Source organism: Oncorhynchus nerka, linkage group LG28 (genome assembly GCF_034236695.1).
Source record: "Oncorhynchus nerka isolate Pitt River linkage group LG28, Oner_Uvic_2.0, whole genome shotgun sequence".
Classification (NCBI taxonomy): Eukaryota; Metazoa; Chordata; class Actinopteri; order Salmoniformes; family Salmonidae; genus Oncorhynchus; species Oncorhynchus nerka.
Window position 1 is genome coordinate 70706509 of NC_088423.1, and position 19914 is coordinate 70726422.

General features: G+C 42.0%; 2 protein-coding genes across 3 annotated transcripts in view; one reads left to right on the top strand and one right to left on the bottom strand.

Moving 5' to 3' along the window:
- On the top strand, positions 1 to 11940 carry btbd10b (BTB (POZ) domain containing 10b). 2 transcript variants are annotated; one of them, XM_029641497.2, is made up of 9 exons: positions 1 to 159; positions 6656 to 6795; positions 8304 to 8500; positions 8660 to 8972; positions 9167 to 9269; positions 9910 to 10030; positions 10229 to 10426; positions 10800 to 10910; positions 11022 to 11940. In XM_029641497.2, exons 3-9 carry the CDS (start codon positions 8347 to 8349, stop codon positions 11354 to 11356), a joined length of 1335 nt encoding a protein of 444 aa, XP_029497357.1. In that variant the 5' UTR covers positions 1 to 159; positions 6656 to 6795; positions 8304 to 8346; the 3' UTR covers positions 11357 to 11940. The 2 variants fall into 2 exon arrangements, with proteins under 2 accessions (XP_029497357.1, XP_029497356.1); XM_029641496.2 differs by lacking the exon at positions 6656 to 6795.
- The window catches only part of LOC135565599 (basic helix-loop-helix ARNT-like protein 1), a 20165-nt gene continuing 12188 nt past the window's right edge, over positions 11938 to 19914 (bottom strand). Inside the window, exons 8-18 of the mRNA XM_065013067.1 lie at positions 19821 to 19913; positions 19302 to 19419; positions 18706 to 18855; positions 18277 to 18523; positions 15475 to 15581; positions 15055 to 15205; positions 14566 to 14648; positions 14287 to 14395; positions 14010 to 14103; positions 13712 to 13805; positions 11938 to 13610 (exon numbers count right to left, since the gene is read on the bottom strand). Coding sequence (XP_064869139.1) covers positions 13453 to 13610; positions 13712 to 13805; positions 14010 to 14103; positions 14287 to 14395; positions 14566 to 14648; positions 15055 to 15205; positions 15475 to 15581; positions 18277 to 18523; positions 18706 to 18855; positions 19302 to 19419; positions 19821 to 19913 — 1404 coding nt within the window. The 3' untranslated portion in view covers positions 11938 to 13452. The remainder of the gene's footprint in view (positions 13611 to 13711; positions 13806 to 14009; positions 14104 to 14286; positions 14396 to 14565; positions 14649 to 15054; positions 15206 to 15474; positions 15582 to 18276; positions 18524 to 18705; positions 18856 to 19301; positions 19420 to 19820; position 19914) is intronic.

A 19914-nucleotide genomic window follows, 5' to 3' on the forward strand; every position in this document is an offset into this window, starting at 1 on the left:
AGCTTCTGAGCAGCAGGGACAACATCTCTTTTGCCTTTTAGCGGACAATGCCAAACCAAGATCAATTATTTTAACGGATTGGATTGATCCTTTGAATTCCATGTATATGATTTGTACAGGGTATATGATATTAATGCGAGAATATTTATCATTTAAAAGGTAAGACTTGTTTTGGTGAATGTAAGTGTTCACATGTTTGAGCTAGCTAGTTTACTGGTAGTTCCTCTGCACATATAGCTTGTTGTAGCTAACGTAACTAATGATTGGTTATTCATCAATACCCTGAACTAATGCAGCTAGCTAGCTAACTTGACATGAAACTACCTACGTTTTGTTTTGTCCAGTTAGTTAGCTGACGAGTCAATAGCCAACTGTTTACACATCATGTTTGCTCATGTTAGCCACAGCTCAGCTACAATAGTGGAATTTGCTGTATGCCTTCAAAATAAAAGTCCTCAATTGAAAGTGATGCAAACGGAAACAAATAGTGGTAATACAATTATTTGTTCATTTGATAACAAAAAAAAAAAGTTGAAATAGCACTGTGGATGTTACAGTTCAGAATTGCATTGGGGGCATACTAACATGCACAGTACAGCCTTACCCCATTTCATGGAACCAAGATCCATAGGTAAGGATGTACATTGCAATATGAATGTTCAATACATAGTAGATTGACTGGTGAGCTTAATGTGGCTCATTTCACAGTGGTTTCAGAGTCCTGCAATAAGAGCTACGATGCACATTTCTGTGTAAACTCTTCACAATTGTAATCTGTGGATGTCACTGAGTAGGCTGATACCAATGGATTTTGGGTCCATGAAATTGGGGTATCAGCCTACTCTGTGACACCCACAGATTACAATTCTGAAGAGTTTATACAAATATTAGTGTAGTAGCTCATATTAGAGAACTTTAACTGTGGGAAATCACCTCACGAGCCTATTGTGCGTATTAACATTGCAATATGAATGACAATATGAATGTTTCAGCCTAATCAACTCAAATGTTTATTTGTCACTTGCTTTTTAAACAGGTGTAGACTAACAGTGAAATGCTTACTTACGGCATAGAACAATTATAGAAACATTGTAACATGAGGAATAAACACAATGAGTAACGATAACTTGGCTATATACACAGGGTACTAGTACAGAGTCGTTGTTTAGGTGTACGGGGTAATTGAAGTAGATATGTACATATAGGTAGGGATAAAAGGGTCAATGCAGATAGCTAATCTGGGTAGCTATGTGGTTAACTATTTAGCAGTCTTATGGCTTTGTGGGTAGAAGCCGTTCAGGGTCCTGTTGGTTCCAGACTTGATGCATCGATACTGTTTGCCGTGTGGTAACAGTCTAACTTGGGTGGCAGGAGTCGTTGACAGTTTAAAACATTTTAGGGCCTTCCTCTGACACCGCCTGGTATAGAGGTCCTGGATGGCAGGGAGCTTGGCCCCAGTGATGTAGTGGGTAGTATGTACTACACTGTAGCGGTGATGTAGTAGGTAGTACGTACTACACTGTAGCGGTGATGTAGTGGGTAGTATGTACTACACTCTGTAGTGGTGATGTACTGGGTAGTATGTACTACACTCTGTAGCGGTGATGTACTGGGTAGTATGTACTACACTCTGTAGCGGTGATGTACTGGGTAGTATGTACTACACTCTGTAGTGGTGATGTAGCCGGTCAAGATGCTCTTAATGATGCAGCTATATACGTTTTGTAGTATCTGAAGGCCCGTGCCGAATCTTTGCAGCCTCCAGAGGGGGAAGAGTCGTTGTTGTGCCTTTTCTGACTTTTGGTGTGTGTGGACCATGATAATTCCTTAGTGAGCTGAGCTGTAGTCAATAAACATCTTTCTTACACGGGTGTTCCTCTTGTCCAGATGGGAGAGGGCAGTGTGGAATGCAATAGAGGTTGCGTCATCAGTGGATCTGTTGGGGCGGTATGTGAATTGGAGTGAGACCAGGGTGTCTGGGATGATGTTGACGTGAACCATCACCTGCCTTGTTCCTAGGCTGTCATTGAAAATAAGAATTTGTTCTTAACTGACTTGCCTAGTTAAATAAAGGTTTTAAAAAAAACTGTTTGTCTTAAATCATGTGTTTATTACTAAGTAATTCACAGAAATGCATATACAAATAAACAAACAAGGTAAATGTGGTTACAAGAAATGATAGGAGAATGTGCCCTAGTGGGCTAAACCGGCATGGCGGCTTGTTAGACAAAGGGGAAGTGGGGGTCGACTAAGAAGTCACTATAAGTGATAATTATAACAATTGAAATGCTAATCCTTTGCACATGAACGCTCACTCATTCGGGAACAATTACACTGAATATATATATATATATATTGCGTCTTCTTGATCGCTGGTGAAAAGTTTGTTTCTTTTGTAGAATTGTCCGTCTCTCTCTCGTTTGCGGTTAGAGTGGATTGTTCAGTGACCTTCATTCGTTTCGTTATAGAATGGATGTTTCGGCGGTTATCGTTCTTCGCGTTCAATGATACCGAATTCCTAGCTGCAGACTGGTAATTAATATCAAAGACTTGTTCTTATTCTGTCGGTATCGATAGTCTAAGAGTTTAACCACGTGGTATGGTTAAATGATTCAGCAATGGTCTTCAACCTTTGTCCCCTCCTAATGGAGAAAATCATGGTCTCGTGATCATTTCTCAAAGTTGGGTTTTATTCGGAATTGCAGAAAAGGGGCTGTCTCAGGATGCCTGTCCCTAACTGGGCTCAGGGGCGGTCCTCTGATTTAGTTCAAATCCAATTCCCTTTTTGAGTTTTCCTTCATTAAACAGTCCAAAATCACATTGTAAAATTGTGTAAACAGTATCATACTCACTCATTCATCTTTATACAGCAATTAGATGTAAACCTCATATCTGAGGCTATTATATCAACAGTGTTATGGTAATGTGGCCACACCGTCTCCCATGAGCTTCCCCAAGTTGTAACAAACGGACCAGTTCGTAGCTGGATTCTTCACCGATCTTTTATACTTTCTCCCGAACATGAAATTTGTTCGTACCTCAAGTTCTGTGAGGTGGGAGAAATTCCTTTGTTCTCTATGAAAATGTACTCTCTATACTGTGTCCATGAGGAGATCCTCAGGAATTTACGACGTCTCTCTGACCACAGCAGCCTAGTTAAAGGAGGAAAGGGGGAGCCAGAGGGGTGGGGCTCGCCACACCCAAAGAGGCAACGTCATGACACCAGTTAAGATTTTGATTACAATGTGCGCATATGGTCTAGTTGTCAGTGGAATAGCCTACAATGTGTTTTTTTTTTTTCAGATCAGTTTTACTTGAGGCAGGGGCATACAACGCAGCATAGACATAGCTTTTAGTAGTTTAACATTTATTTTGTATGTATTTATTCAGGTTCACAGTGTGGACCAAACCAAGGACCCCGTACCGAACAGTTCAGTACGAATACGTGCACCGTTACACCCCTACAACCTATGTGTTGAACAATAATATTACAATGTATACCTTATCCCTTTTCATGGACCCAAGAGCCATAGGTATCAGCCTACTCTGACACACACAGATTACAATTCTGAAGTGTTTACACAACTAATATGCGCTATGACGCTGATATTTATCTTTAACTGTTGGAAATCACCTCACACTACAGTTTTTAGTCTCGCAGTAAGAGCTACGAAGCTCCTATTTGTGTGAACTCTTCAGAATTGTAATCTGTGGATACCCCATTTCAATGACCCAAGATTCATAGGTAAGGCTATAAAGTGCATTCAAAAAGTATTCAGATCCCTTGACTTTTTCCACATTTGTTACATTACAGCCTTATTCAAATATGTCTCATTAATCTACACACAACACACCATAATGACAAATCAAAAACCGGTTTAGACATTTATGCAAATGTCAAGAAAAAAGGTCACATTTACATAAGTATTAAGACCCTTTACTTTGTTGAAGAACTTTTGGTAGCGATTACACCCAAGAAGACTTGAGGCTATGACGCTACAAGCTTGGCACACCTGAATTTGGGGAGTTTCTCCCATTCTCTGCAGATCCTTTCCGGTCAGGTTGGATGGGGAGCGTTGCTGTACAGCTATTTTGAGGACGGTCGATCGGGTTCAGGTCCAGGCTCTGGCATGGCCACTCAAGGACATTCAGAGACGTGTCCCGAAGCCACTCCTGTGTTGTCTTGGTTGTGTGCATTGTCCTGTTGGAGGTGAACCTTCTCTGAGGTCCTGAGCACTGTGGAGCAGGTTTTCATCAAGGATCTCTCTGTACTTTGCTCCGTTCATCTTTCCCTCGATCCTAACTAGTCTCCCAATCCCTGCCACTGAAAAACATCCCAACAGCATGATGCTGCCACCATCAGGCCAAAGCACTCAATCTTGGTTTCATCAGACCAGTGAATCTTGTTTCTAATGGTCTGAGTCCTTAAGGGGCCGTTTGGCAAATTTTACTGAGGAGTGGCTTCCGTTTGGCCGCTCTATCATGAAGGACTGATTGGTGGAGTGCTGCAGAAATGTTTGTCCTTCTGAAAGATTCTCCCATCTCCACAGAGATATATAACTAAAATCATTGTCAAGTCATTGGATAAGTATTCACCCGCTTTGTTTAGGAAAGCCTAAATGAGTTCAGAAGTAAAATGTGGCTTATCAAATCACACTAAGTTTTATATGTGAAATAATAGAGGTTGACATTATTATTTTTTATGACTACCCCCTTCCTCTGTCCCACATACATATACAGTACAAGTCAAAAGTTTAGACACGCCTACTCATTCCAGGGTTTTTCTTTATTTGTACTATTTTCTACATTGTAGAATAATAGTGAAGACACAAACTATGAAATACCACATATGGAATCATGTAGTAACAAAAAAAGTGTTTAACAAATCAAAATATATTTGAGATTCTTCAAATAGCCACCCTTTGCCTTGATGACAGCTTTGCACACTCTTGGCAAACTTTTGACTGGTACTGTGTATCTGTAAGGTCCCTCAGTCAAATATTGCATTTAAAGACCAGGGTGCTTTTTAAAAGCCTCATAAGGAAGGGCAGTGATTGGTAGATGGGTAATAACAGATCAGACATTGAATATATCTTTAAGCATGGTTAAGTTAATAATTATGCTGTGGATGATATATTAAACCAGACTAAATCGTCATTCTGAACTGAGCTGCATGACAGGAAGGAAACTGTTTCGGGATGTGATTTTAAAACAGCTAGAGTTCAATGGCTGTGATCTGAGGATGGATCAACAACATTGTAGTGACTACAATAATAACTTAAATGACAGAGTGAAAATAACAATTTAAATATACAGAATGAAAAAAATATTCCTAAACATGTATATGCATTAAGGCACTAAAGTAATACTGCAAAAAAAAAAACACAACAAAGGAATAGATAGATCACTGAGTTAACTGCCTCCTGATTTTCAAGCATGGTGCTGGCTCCAGCATGGTATGGGTATGAGTTTTTCAGGATGAAAATCTAGGATGAAATCCTACAGGAGAACCTGTTTGTCTGCTTTACACCAGACACTGGGAGGGGAATTCACCTTTCAGCAGGACAATAAGCCAAATCTGCACTGGAGTTGCTTACCAAGAAGAACTGTATGTTCCTGAGTGGTCAAGTTAGTTTTGACCTAAATCTGCTTGAAAATCTATGGCAAGACTTGAAAATTGCTGTCTAGCCATGATCCCCAGCACCTTGACAGAGCTTGAAGAATTTTGAAAAAAATAACGGGCAAATATTGTCCAATACAGGTGTGCAAAGCTCTTATGAGTTTCTAACGTGGGGGTGAATACCTATCTAATGAAGGTATATTAGTGTTAACATTTTCATAAATTCACTTAAAAAAAAAAAAGATTCCTCTTCCACTTTGACATTGGAGTATTTTGTGTAGATCGTTGACCATAAAAGGACAAATCCATTTCAATCCCACTTTGTCACACAACATGTGAAGAAATCCAAGGGGGGTGTAGACTTTATAAGTATGCCCCAATTACAACTGAAGTCTATTACAGCCACAATACGATTTCAACAGATTTTTGCTTTATTTTGTCAAATTAACTAATTGTCTTTTAAGATTATATAACAACATTTAGAACTTGTTTAACATGATCTAGTCCAAATATGGCCTGAGTCCTCAATTTGTATCCGTTTGCACCGCTTTCAATTGGGTACTTTTATTTTGAAGGCTGCCCGCAAATTCCACTATTGTGGCTAATCCTTATTGTGGCCAGCTTCACATAGGTAGCCACTGCCTGGCTAGCTATACAAATATATTTATATTTTTACAAACATTCTAAGTCATCTCTGCTATTTACTAGCTGTGACTGGTAACTAACTTAGTGCTGGCTATGTTGTGATCACATTAGTTAGCTGAGGTGCTACTGTCATCATTGTTAGTTAGCTAGCTAGTTAGCCACAATTAGCTAGCTAGTTAGCCACAATTAGTTTAGCTCGTATTATTCGGGATCATCGTGACATTAGCTTGCGAGCAGCTGTGAAGAGTTAGAATGCGAAGGGGAACTGCTTTTTAGTTTCGTATTCACTGAATGTATAACTAGCATTTATGTGAATATTTACAGCTTGTTTGGCTCTCCTGAATTTACCTAGTGAATGAATATCTAACTCGACTCCCTTCGTCATGTCAGATTATGAATGGTGAGTAATCTGGGCTGGATGTCTCTGCATTGGTGATGGCAGCACGTCCAGTCATATGATAGCAACTCTAGTGACACTGAGAATTGGGAACGAAAAACAACCGACCTCGCAAACTCTGCAAGCACTCGAGGTGAGGCAATTACTTTGTATTTGATAGTGTGTACGGTCAGATAAAACTGACACTAACCAAGATGGTTGTCATTTCTGTGGAGGCATTTCACATCCATGATCATGTGTATAGTTCTATAGGTGTAGTCCATCCTATTATAGGCTAGACATGTTTTTCAGCATAGTCACACACTCATTGTGCACTTCTTTACTTTTCTATATATTTTTTTGCAAGTATTTTCTTATAAAAAAAAGCTCTGGGTTGTTGGTTAAGGACTTGTTGGTAAAGTCTACACCTGTTGTATTCGGCACATGTAACAAATACATTTTGATTTCATAATGTTGACATTGACCATTGTGATTTCCAATGAAGGCCTGGTTACTCTTGAGCCCAACATCACAAAAGGCTACTGTTTTTATCATGGCTGTAAAGTCAGATGGGCTGTCATAACTCTCCCAGTAGTCATTATTTTAAAAGTCCACTGTCATGACAGCATGACAGTGCTATGTACACTTTATAACTACAAGTTTAAAGTGTTTGCTAATGGTCTATGCCCTTTACTGGCTGTTGTTTTGGCAGATAGGAAGTCTTTGGCATTTCTTGGGTCATTGTAGTTCAGTTATTTAAGAGTCCCTAGAGAGACTAGCTACCTAACTTCCAAAGCAAACTCTTTTAAAAAACAGTCCTTATTTTTCATAACTTCTAAGAACTGGTGCAGAACATGACCATGCAAGTGTGTTTTTTGGCTTCTCTCCAAACAGGAACGTTGGCCTGCTTTTTATACTTCCGTGGCTCACTGATGTGATGTGCCCTCATATTAAGGGAATAGACATTATCCTATACAACACTGTGCTTTTACTGAATCTCTGGGACAATATGTTCAACATTTCAATACTAAATGGGAAGCTATTACTCATGATTGTAGACCTATATAGGGACGCAATCATTTTGATACGGCTTTTAATATCTTTTCCCTTTATACGATGTACCAATAGACAAGTGGTCCGCCTACACTAAAAGGGATTCTGCTTTTGTGCGTATACATTTGTGTCCTTCCATTCTCTCCAGTTAGTCTTCTTGGTTTAGATGGGCGGCTTCTATGCTATCCGTCTTTTTTTTAAATAGTTTTATTATTATTGAATATTTAAACATACAATATACTTGCAGTGAAGCCGCTCAACAACGACATCACATTAGTAGTCATCTTACAGACTCCCATCCAGAGAGACACACAGAAGCAACCAGGGTCAACGCCCTGCTCAAGGGCACATCGACAGATCTCCCACAAGGTCACAAAATCGTGACTGTGACAGTATGGCCCAGGGTGGTGTTATAATTACCTCTAGAGGTAAATACTGGTTCTAGTAAAGCCCTGGACCATACGGTCACCGCTGACAGAGGTCCTGAGTGTCTTTACGGTTACAGCAGACACAAGATTTGTGACCTTCAATCTATAATAATACATTAGGGGAAGAAGTGTGTGAAGTTGAACTGCAATTAGTATTTATTGTGCTTTCTGCTCTGGACAGCGCTCGGTCGCGTGCATCTCGACTAGAAGCAGTCCTGGTGAAGATGAGCCTGCATGGTGCTAGTGGGGGCAGTGACCGCTCACGCGACCGCCGCCGCTCCAGCGACCGCTCCCGGGACTCGTCGCACGAGAGGGGAGAGGGCCAGCTCACCCCTTGCATCAGAAATGTCACCTCGCCCACCCGCCAGCACAACAGTGGTGAGTAGAACGTAGTGCGAACACTTTCACACAGTCTCCTAAAATAATATTTCTCAGAGAACATGGATGGATTCTAATGTTGGCATGTAATAGGAGTAGTCTGTGAGAAAGGTCAGTCGTCATGCCAGTGAGTTAGTGCCTCTCTCCCTCCACCTCCAGACCGTGAGAGGGACGGTGGCTCCAGGCCCAGCAGCCCCCGTCCTCAGAGGATTTCCCCCAGCAGCTCCAGTAGTAGCGGGGTGGTCAGCAGCCGTAATAGCAGCCTGTCCAGCACTGAGGGCTGCTTTAAGAGCCTGGGAGTGGGAGATATGGTGTTTGTCTATGAGAATAGCAAGGAGGGACTAGGCACGGGCCTGGGTACCCGCAGCATCCGGACCTCAGGCTCCGAGAGGGTCACTCTTATAGTAGATAACACACGGTTCGTGGTGGACCCTTCAATCTTCACAGCACAGCCCAACACCATGCTGGGCAGGTAGGGCTGACCTCATTGTTGTACTTTGTTATGGTGAAATCATCAATCCGTATCAAGTTTTGTTTTACCAGTATGGTTACGAGGAGGAAGTCACCTACATGGGTTTTTTCCTTTAGCTTTTTTATTGTATGAAAGCTGAACAACACTGAAGTGTGACCCCTGTGAAATGTGACCTGTTTTGTGGTTTCTTGCAGAATGTTTGGATCTGGAAGGGAACACAATTTCACACGGCCCAATGAAAAAGGAGAGTATGAAGTCGCCGAGGGCATAAGCTCTACGGTGTTCCGAGCCATCCTGGTCAGTCAATAGCACTGTATTACCAAGTACAACACTCCCTTTTACTAACTTGGTCAATTATTGACTGTTTTTACTTGAAAACAATTCCTTGATCTAGCGTAGCCATTGCTAACCTTTGCTCTTCTGAGCCACAATGGGAGGGGCAGCCTGCTACTCATAGTAATCCTGAATTGATTAACTTCCTTGTTGATTGTCTGAAACTTTGTAGCTTAATTATATAGACAACAGAAACATTTACTTAAGGCTATAGGATCAACCTCAGACTGTTATTATAGAGTAGATGCCATGAGTTGTCCACTGAGGCTATGAATGTCCTGAGAACAAGTACAACAATCAATACCACTGGCTGTAGGCTGCTGATGTGAAAATGGAGGATGGGATTGATACATGTGGGCTGTTGTTGACAAACATGGATCAATCTGGCCTCAGAGGCAGCGCACTTGTTTAGAAAGATGCACCATTTTATTTTTGCATTTGCAAATCTATATCCATGCCCAGCTCAACTGGCAATAAACTGATATCTGTACGTAGGGGGAAGGGCATTGGCCATTTTGAACATTTTAGGAAGGGGGAACTGATAGCGGGCGGTCTCTGTAATGCCTGTCTTTTGTGTTTTCTCTGTTCACTCTCTAACTGGCAGGATTACTACAAATCTGGGATAATCCGTTGCCCTGATGGAATCTCCATCCCTGAGCTGAGAGAGGCATGTGACTATCTGTGCATCACCTTTGACTACAGCACCATCAAGTGCAGAGACCTCAGTGAGTACACCCCCTTTTCACCCTTCTTGACCTGGTTGGCTCAGTGAACATAAATCATGAGCCCTTGGTTTTCATATCCCTTATTAGTGATTTAATTAGGTTTCCATTGAAACTGATGAAGATGTTATGGAAAGTTAGTGTGTTGGTTTGCGTCTCTGAACTGCTGTCTCCTGACTGACCATGTCCCGCTGTCCCTAGGTGCCCTCATGCATGAGCTGTCTAACGACGGTGCCCGGCGTCAGTTTGAGTTCTACCTGGAGGAAATGGTTGTGTCTCTGATGGTGGCCAGCGCCCAGAGCGGAGAGAGAGAATGCCACATCGTGGTGCTCACTGATGACGACGTAGTGGACTGGGACGAAGAGTACCCACCACAGATGGGAGAAGAGTACTCACAGAGTGAGTTAATACACACACACTCTCCACTCACCCCTATTTGACCTAGATATTTTGTGTGCATATTGATATGTAGACTGTGTCATTTTTAAATGTAAGTAGTTCTGTCCTTGAGCTGTTCTGGTCTATTTATGTTCTGTATTATTTCATGTTCTGTGTGGACCCCAGGTAGAGTAGTTTCGGCTTTCGCAACAGCTAATAGGGATCCTTATAAGGTACTGAATACCAAAAATGTGTTCTTCCTAATTAGTAATCCCTGCCGTGGATTAAACTGTTGTTCACTTATCTAAAGGGACCAACTTAATTGACACTGCTTAAAAAAGTTGTTGATAATGAGTTGCTGTGTGTTTCACAACATTTTATTTTCTCTCTGCAGTAATATACAGTACAAAACTATACCGGTTCTTCAAGTATATAGAAAATCGAGATGTTGCCAAATCAGTTTTAAAGGAGAGAGGACTGAAGAAAATAAGATTAGGCATTGAAGGTAAGATGCTGATTTTTATCATGTATTTGCTGGGATTCAGAGTAAAAATTAAAGATTTCGCTTCAGCATTGTGAACTCACTGGCTCTGTTGTCTGCGCCATGTATTGGTAGGTTACCCCACATATAAAGAGAAGGTGAAGAAGCGTCCTGGTGGCCGTCCTGAGGTCATCTACAACTACGTTCAGAGGCCTTTCATCCGCATGTCCTGGGAGAAGGAGGAGGGCAAGAGCCGCCATGTTGACTTCCAGTGTGTCAAAAGCAAGTCCATCACTAACCTGGCTGCAGCTGCTGCAGATATCCCCCAGGACCAGCTGGTCAACATGCACCCTGGCCCTCAGGTGGATGAGCTGGACAACCTCCCCAACCCGCCCCCTAGCGGACCCCAGTACAGCAACAACTACAACAACGACCCCGGTGACCCAGACGCCCCCTCGCCCGCAGTCTGAGGACTGCCCCCTCCCTGACATCTCCCTCCCCAGTGTACCGCAGCATGGAGCTAGAGGGGCATCATAACCATATTGCCTTGGCACCTCCTCCGCAGCCTTAGAGCCTCAAGGATCTGGTCGACTGTAAAAACCCTATAAGGGACTAGACTGGCAAAAGGGCATATTTCTTCAAATAAAATACTTGACCAAAGGAATTTATTTTTCTGTTAATTGTTTGAAATAAATTTAGCAAACCCAATTATTTTGTAATTATTATTATATATTGTTATTGTACAATGGTTATTGGGCTGTGCACTGGTGTTACTGTGCTCTCCTGAGTTTTATTTAATGTGCAGTTCTGGGCATACTTCCTAGATGGCAAGACTAGTGAATACTGTAACTGTTCGGGGAATGGGTGCAGAGCGGGATGCCTGGCCATGGAGAAAAGCCTCTGATTTCATCACCATACAGTGGAAATTACTGTTGAATTCCCCTCATATATACTTTCAATCATGTAAGGGTTGGTTGACATCATAGAATTGGTAATGTGATGCTGTGCTCTGTGCTCCCTAAATATTCAGCATGATATAAAGACATTCAAATCACATTGTATTGTGTTTTTATTCTTATCATTATGCTTATTATCCATTAATAGCACTTGAGTTGAAAGAGGTTACTTTCACCTTATCCCTCTATGTAGAGCTGATGGTTTTATTTGGCCCCCCACATTTTCTGAGCAAAAATCATTTAGCAGGAAACACCAGTTATTTTAATTTTGGAAATCTGTTCCCAAGTATTCTCACACATGAGACACGTGATCGTATACAAATTTAAGCAGGGTTTGAAATGTTCTTGTCAACTATTATCTGTTTAGGATTCTTGCAGTCAAATTGCAGTCTACAAATGATTTGTAATTATGTTCTGGCCCCCCGACCATCCACTCACAATAACATCTGCCCGAGGCGGAGTCTAGTTGATGATCCCTGACGTAGAGTGTGTGTAATAGGATATTTTTAAACCATTTGTTAATCATTTCTGTGACTTGACCTCCTAACCTAGGGCTCTATTCAATCTGTATTGTGAAAGTTCAGCTTTACAGCATGATTGAAATTTAGAGGCAATGTTGCTGCATTAGTGGAGACTGGTGAACGCTGCATCAATTAGAAATCTCCTTTACATTTCTATTGCGCAATCTGTAACGCTTCAGCGATACAGATTTGAATAGAGCCCCTACACTTTCAAACTGAACGTTCAAAAAGTAGACTAATACATGTGCAATACCTAGCCTGCAATTGTGGTTTGAGTTGACCTGATTTCAGATCAGGAGGAAAGTTTTCCTTTTATGGGTCATTTGGATAGTCTGCCTGTTGCTAGGGAACAACAACATTTCCCAGGGGTCAGTAGTAAAGCACATCCTGTGTGTCTGTGATTTTGTCATTTCATCTATTGTTGGCAAGCGAACGGATTACTCACTGTGTTTCCACATTCAACATATTGTAGCAAAGTACCTTGGATTTCCACATTGTAGCAACAATGAAAAATCCCTACAGTTGATTTAGCAGTGTTATGCCACTGGAGGGTAACTTAATACAGACCACCCTGTTTCATATTTTAGAAAATGGAAATAAGCAATAGAGGAAGTTTAAAAAATAATTCACTGCTGACAATACACTTTTACATATATATATATATTTAGAGAATTAGAATAAACATGTATGATACAATTTTCTTTAGAAATATTAACATGTTTTTTGAAGTGTAAAAACACACAAAAACGAATGCCATTATAAAAGAGCTGGGTTCAATGCCTGAGGATGAATGGACATAGAAAAACCCGGATAACTGGTACAATAATACTACATGAGTAATGAGGCAGTTTCACTTTTCCCCAACCGCACTGAGGTGGACTGTACATCATGGCCGATCCCAGGCCTAGTATTCCTTCCTTTTCAGGGCCCGCCTGCATTCAGTCTTACTGTGAGGCTACAGTCACATTAGCCCTGTTGATATGGCTCTCTGGTACTGGTCACAAACTGACAATGTGAATACTGTAACACCCAGCCCTTACTCTACCATGTTCAGCTCATTTAGGAGGCCTTGCCTTAGCCTGACAGTCCTCACAGTGGCCAGGGCAGGTCACTGAAGTCCACTGGGCCTCCCAACCCTGCGTCTGCCTCCAGAAGGCTCATGATCACAGCCATGGCTGCCTCGTCATTACTCGGGCTGCTGGAGCCTGGCTCATCCATGATGTCAATGCCAATGTGAGCGTTATCACCTAAATAGAGTAAGGACAAGGGTTAAATATCTAAGATTTTATGTGGATAGTTTCATTAACTGTAATCGAGATTAGATTTCAGAGCGGGGAAAAATACATACTTAGATTGGAGTTATTGGAGTACGGATAGCCTACGGAGTCTGGTCCCGGTATCAGCCCTGCTGAGGGATGTTCTGGAGTTACACTGTTCTGTATCTGTGAGAGAATCAAGACAGAATTGACATTCAGGAATCACCATTGCATCCTGAAGTATGAGCCACCAACAGACACTAAAAACATCCACCAGATGTGCTCATTACTGACTTCACATGGATGAGCAGTGGAGTGAATAGCAGACTTCCTCCCAGTTGGGAGGGATTGAAGTGGAGGAGAATGGGAAGGACACGTGGGAGCTCTTACCTTCTTTCCCCCTGGGGACGACATGTCTGGGGGTGGAGTGCTGGTGAAGTTATGAGGACTGGAGCCACAGCTGGAGGGCGAGGAGCCTCTTATCCTGGAAGAGGAAAGAAAACCCAGGGTAAAAACAGCAGGACACAGCCCCATACAGTCTCAGTCACACACAGACATTTCCATTATGCACTGGGGGTCAATGACCATGGTATAGTTATGACCATACAGACATGCCAATTTATGTTTGACAAGACAATCATAACACAATCCACATGGTTCCTCTCACCTCTGGATCTCCATCACCTCTTCTGCGATTATCCGGCCGATCTTTCCCGCCCCTGCCCTTGTGCCACCGGGGATGCCAGGCACAGTCTGCAGGGCCCGCTTCCCGTTTCCTGGAAGCAACAAACGCAAAAGCTCAGTCACATTTCGGAAAACAAAACCATTACTTAGTCACAGTCATGCCAGGCACACAAAAAGTGTATGTCAACTCATCAAAGTACAGTCACACTTCATCCAAGCGGGTCAACTGCTGTGTGAGAGCACAGCAGGAGGGCAGGCTTACCGTCTGTGAGTACACTATCCATGCTCTGGGGGGAGGCGGCGAGCTGAGGATAGATGCCATCAGATCCTTCAGGCACGCTGCCGCTGTGGGACAGAGAAAGGGAGAGAGAAGAGAGAGTGAGCATCATCACTGAGCATGCTCATCACTTCACACCTCATTGGGCAGCTTATTAACGCTAGCCCAACAGCTCTAGAAAGACACCGTAATAAATATGCAAGAGTTCCAATAATACATGCTTTGTTTTCTGAGGCAAGCCAGACAGCTATATGAGTTGGGCATTGATTTCATGTTGAAACAATAGTGGTGGTGATAAAACAATTTTGACACAGTAGGCATTGTAATTAGCTGTTTAAAATTGTACATTTATTATCCGACTTTATTAGGATATGACCCTAATACAATGAATACAGTGTAATATTATGCATTGACTAGTTAAATGGGGGTCATGGAAGAAAGTCCTAGCAGAAACAGATGTGTGTAGCTACTTACCAGACGACAGTGTTGGTGGAGACAATGTACTCCACCTCTTTGGTCCAAGGGTTCATAAAACTGAACCAGCGACTCCTCAGCGTGATAAAGGAGCCGTCTTTTATTTTGAACTTGTAGCAGTTTGTATTGATCTTCTCCCTCATCTGGAGCACTGAGAACAGAGGTGGCAGCCAGGGGGTGAGCTCAATAAGGCATGATATCTGCACACTGCCAAATGGTAGCCTGCCTCGTTCTAGATTCATTCATATCACAGTCTACTCGCTATGTGACAGGCTTATTAGCACAATACATTTTTTATGACAAAATTACCAGACATTACAATATTACTCATGTATGGCAAGAGATTCAGGGATGTGTCACATAGTCTAAAACGTTGATCTTTGGTGTTATATTGGTGTCCTTGTTCAATCTGATACATACCTTGTCTATGACATTCCGCAAGGTGCCCTATGTCATCTTGATGAAAGTACTCATAAAACGATGTACCCAGCAACTCTTGGGGTAGATAAGCCAAAATGGCAGTGGCCCTACAAAAGAGAACAGTATTAAACACAAGTCCTGACTATCAAAGCAGGCCAGTGGTATTTAGGACATTTTTAAGATAAGTCTAGCCCACATCTTTTTTTATTGTATGCAAATAAAATAATATTCTCCCCCCTGCTTTGCTTGCTTGATCATAATCAATGCCATGACAATCTAGGGCTGGGCAGTGTACCATATTTGACTATATACCGGTATTGATGCACGGACCGGTTTCAGTTTTTACTTTAACTTCTATAACGTTATTTCAATGTTAGTTTTGTTTTAAATGAAATACTCAACTCTGGCGGGTGTAATGCCTGTTTTTATGGTTTAGTCCGTTTGCTTCTTGAGTCATGCTGCATGCCGCTAACCACACCAAGCCCTGCCCTGTCACTCAAGAAGAGAGCAGTTGCTCGACCATAGAGTCACAAGCACTTTCTTTCCGTTCACTCCGCAAGGTCAGATGGATGCAACAATGTTGGTGACATGCTACTTTCCACAAGCGTCCTATACTTTCTCTATTCGTTTGTGCATCTTACTGTCTGCAAACTACTGTTTGCTAGTTGGTCTTTTCTTAGTAAGGTGTTGCTAAAATAACTTGTTAGCCGTTAATGCTTATCGCTAGTGGCTAGCTAGCTAAATGTACTAAGAGTCAGAGCAAACTTATTTAGTTAGCTAACACTGCCTGGTACCAGTGCCGGTGTAAGCCAAGAAAAGCATGTTGTGCAATGGAATCTTATCAGAGAGGAATAGGCAAAGTATGCATATGTCGGCTTCTTCTTCTATGATATAATGTCGGGTCCGCAAACAAACGTTAAAGGTGCATGCCGCCACCTACTATGCTGGATTGTTTGGTCAAATCACGGTTTACATTAGCTCTACATTTCTAAATCCTCCTACCTAACTCAGTACTTCTGAGAAAAATCAAAAAGAGCCTTACTAACTTCTAAAAGGCCCTCCTCCATCCCCAAAATCCCTTCCAAACCGTCCAACCTCAATAACCTTACACTTCAATCTTTCCCTCTCTTCAACATATTTACAACAATATAAAAACACATACACCATCATTTCATCGACCATACACTTGAGACACAAACCATTCGCATGCTTGCCAACCAGATGTAATGCTGAGTTCAATGCATATTGTCCTAGGCACAATCGAGCAAACACCACCTCTTCCTTCCTAATTAGACCTTTGAATCTTGGTCCACCGACCTTTCCTTGGAGGGCATATAAATGCTGGCCCTTGGGCTCAGAGTCCCATCTCTTCTGCCACACATCTATCAAAATGGCTCTGATCTTACATTTGGCCTCACCTCTACCCAGTGGAACATTAATATCAATTATATCTAGTTTTGAAGCTCTTTTGGCCAACTGGTCTACAATTTCATTCCCTTCCACACCCGAATGGGCTGGGTCCCAGCAGAATCTAACTACTACAATCAGTCTCTCAATTCTCCATAATAGCAATAATACCTCCAATAGTAGGTCACTACTATTATATTTGCCAGACGATAAACTATTCAATACAAACAGGGAATCTGAGCATACTATCATTCTGACAGGTTGTACGTCCTCCACCCACTAGAGGGAAACTACTATTGCCAACAGTTCAACTGAGTATGCTGACAGTTTAGTCTTCTACATATCTGCACATCAAATTCAGGAACGTAAACGCCTGCTCCTGTGCGCCCACTATCTGGGTCCTTGGATCTATCTGTGAAAAGTGGTAAAAATGCATAACAACTTCTACCAATGTAATTGTGAACCAGTTTCCCTTTATCACTGGCTTTTGACCAATCATTCTTGTTTTCTACCAAGGTTAGATCAACAACAGGATCTGGGAGTAACCATAGAGGACCATCCCCTATCAACACAGAAGGGCCAACCTCGAACTCCCTCCAACCACTCTCATCAGCAAGCTTTCCAACTGTCCAACCAAAACCACTGCCTTGTCAACTAGTATATTCCCAACAGTCATCTAGAACAGTAGCAGTGGGATGGTAAATAATATGTTGGCTAGCTAGGATATGTTGGCTAGCTAGATATATATTTTTTGCCAATATCATGCTGAGTGGCACCTTGTGGAAATGTTAATAAAAGTGCAGGATAAGCAGAAATAGATGGAAATGCTGAAAATCATTTTTGTTTGGATTGAATAGTATAAAGGGAGAAAGCCCCATTGAACTCGCTATTAATTTATGTGTTGCCACCCTAGGGTTATGAATTACTCCGAAAATATATTTTAAACTTTTATTATTCAAAAACATAAAATACGGTCCTTTAAACATTTTTTTTTTTTTTTTTACAAATATTGTGATATGATATTTTGTCCATATCGCCCAGCCCTATGACATTATCTAGAAATTCCCAGTGTACCCAACAGTATTAGTGACGCGGCGAGGTTATGGGATTGTTTTGTCAGGGGGCAGTGGAGTATTTGTTGTCAACATATCTACTCTGAATCCTGTCTGCCCTCTGGGCCTCCATTACACCTCCATCTGGAACATGTTGCTGATGCTATATTTGGACATTGACAAAAACCTCACTCACACATAAGCTGTCACTCCACAGTAAATCCAGCTCTGGACTGCCCACGAGGTCCAGCCAGGTGTCAGGACATCACTGTCTAGGGGCCAACTGGCACATCCTTTGCTACATGTTTGTATGTCTGCATGCATGCCATAAAACATCTCTCACCTCTGATCAACAAAGACAAACTTCCCGTCGATGGCATGGCGCGAGACATACTCAGTGGGCTTGACACGGATCTCATTGTTCATTGGCTGAGGGACAATGTGGGGATGCAGCCGTCCAATGGCCACCAGACAACTGAGGTTGCAGCCCTCATGGTCTGGTTCATTGTCGTCATCCAGACCCATCTTGGTAGGCGGCCAGCTCTTCAGGTAGCCAGTACTGTGTATTGTGCAGAAGCTCTTACGGTCAGCTGTGGACACAGGGAATGTATCATCATCCTCATCTAGTTCCACTCTGGAGCTATCACTGACATCAATGAGTAAGTAGTCTATTGGTACGAAACCAAATGAACTGTTAACTAAAATGAATCACAGGAGATGAAAAAACACCCTTGAGCAAGTTACGTAAGGAAAAGATAGGAGGCTAAAGTACCTTTCTTCTTGGAGCAGGTGGATGGGAAGTCCTTGTCCTCCATTTTGATGAGGGGCCGATTGCACTTCATCCTGCAGAAGAAGGATCGCCTGGCTCCAGAGCAAAGTCTGGATGGGCCGGGGGTGATGTCTGTCTTTACTGGAAGGCCAGCTGAGGACCAGACACAACATAGCATTTCATTTATGCTGCAACAACAGGAACAGTATCACCCATGATCCTTTATAAATATATACTGTATCAAGTCGTACTCTGGCAAATAAAGCTACAATACATCATTTGCTATTACATTTTTTTTTGCTGAATTTACAGAAATTCTTTGACTGTTTATTTTTACCCTGAACCCAGCATGGCTTATGTAAAAATAGCACTACCCTACATTTAGCTTCTGACATTTAAATAATGAGGAACACAGGGTACAGGGGGATACATTGAGGGGTGTGTCACTGTGCTAGCTGTGTAGGGGACAGCGGGCTGATGACACTCTGATTACAGTCTGCTCTTCTACTCTATCAGATACACTGTGTCCCTGCTTTCCTTGTTCTCCACCCCCCGGGCACTATAAGAAAGGCTGGTAACTAGAGGCCAGGATGCATTACTTTTGGAATCGATGAGGCGCTCCCGCGGCGCCGTGTCCGATGAGGACAGCTGCTCCTTGACTTTGGCAATGTCTTTAGGATGCAGGTAATCAAATAGGCTCTGGCCAATCAGGTCATTCTGCACAGGGAGGGAGAGAGTTCCATAAGATAAGACCACGTTACATAAATGCCCATTAAAAAAATGAAAATAACTAACACTCTTGCCTTTCGTGAACTAACACTTGTACTTGACTTTTTCCAACTAGCACCGACTTTGCTGATAGCTACTTTATTGTGGAAAAATGTACTGACTGAGATGTAGTTGTCTTAGCTACTTAAGATGAATGCACTAACTGTAAATCATTCTGGATTAGAGTGTCTGCTAAACAACTAAAATGTAAATGTCTGTAAAGTAATACCAGGTTAATAATAATACATCAATGTTATATGCATGTCATCAGGATAGCTCATGAGGGTAAAAATGACTACAGTACCACCATTTAATGAAAAAAAAACAGCAACATATTGGAGAGGACGTACTTGGCTGAAGTTTAGGATTTTGTAGACCGTCTCTGAAACAAACAGTATCTTCCCTCGATCGCAGCCAACAACAAACAGAAAGCCATCAGATGCC

Coding starts and splice junctions, on each gene's coding strand:
- btbd10b (XM_029641496.2), top strand. CDS start 101: ATGTATATGATTTGTACAGGGTATATGATATTAATGCGAGAATATTTA. Junction 8,501..8,659: donor CACCCGCCAGCACAACAGTG/GTGAGTAGAACG, acceptor CTCCACCTCCAG/ACCGTGAGAGGGACGGTGGC. Junction 10,031..10,228: donor CATCAAGTGCAGAGACCTCA/GTGAGTACACCC, acceptor CGCTGTCCCTAG/GTGCCCTCATGCATGAGCTG.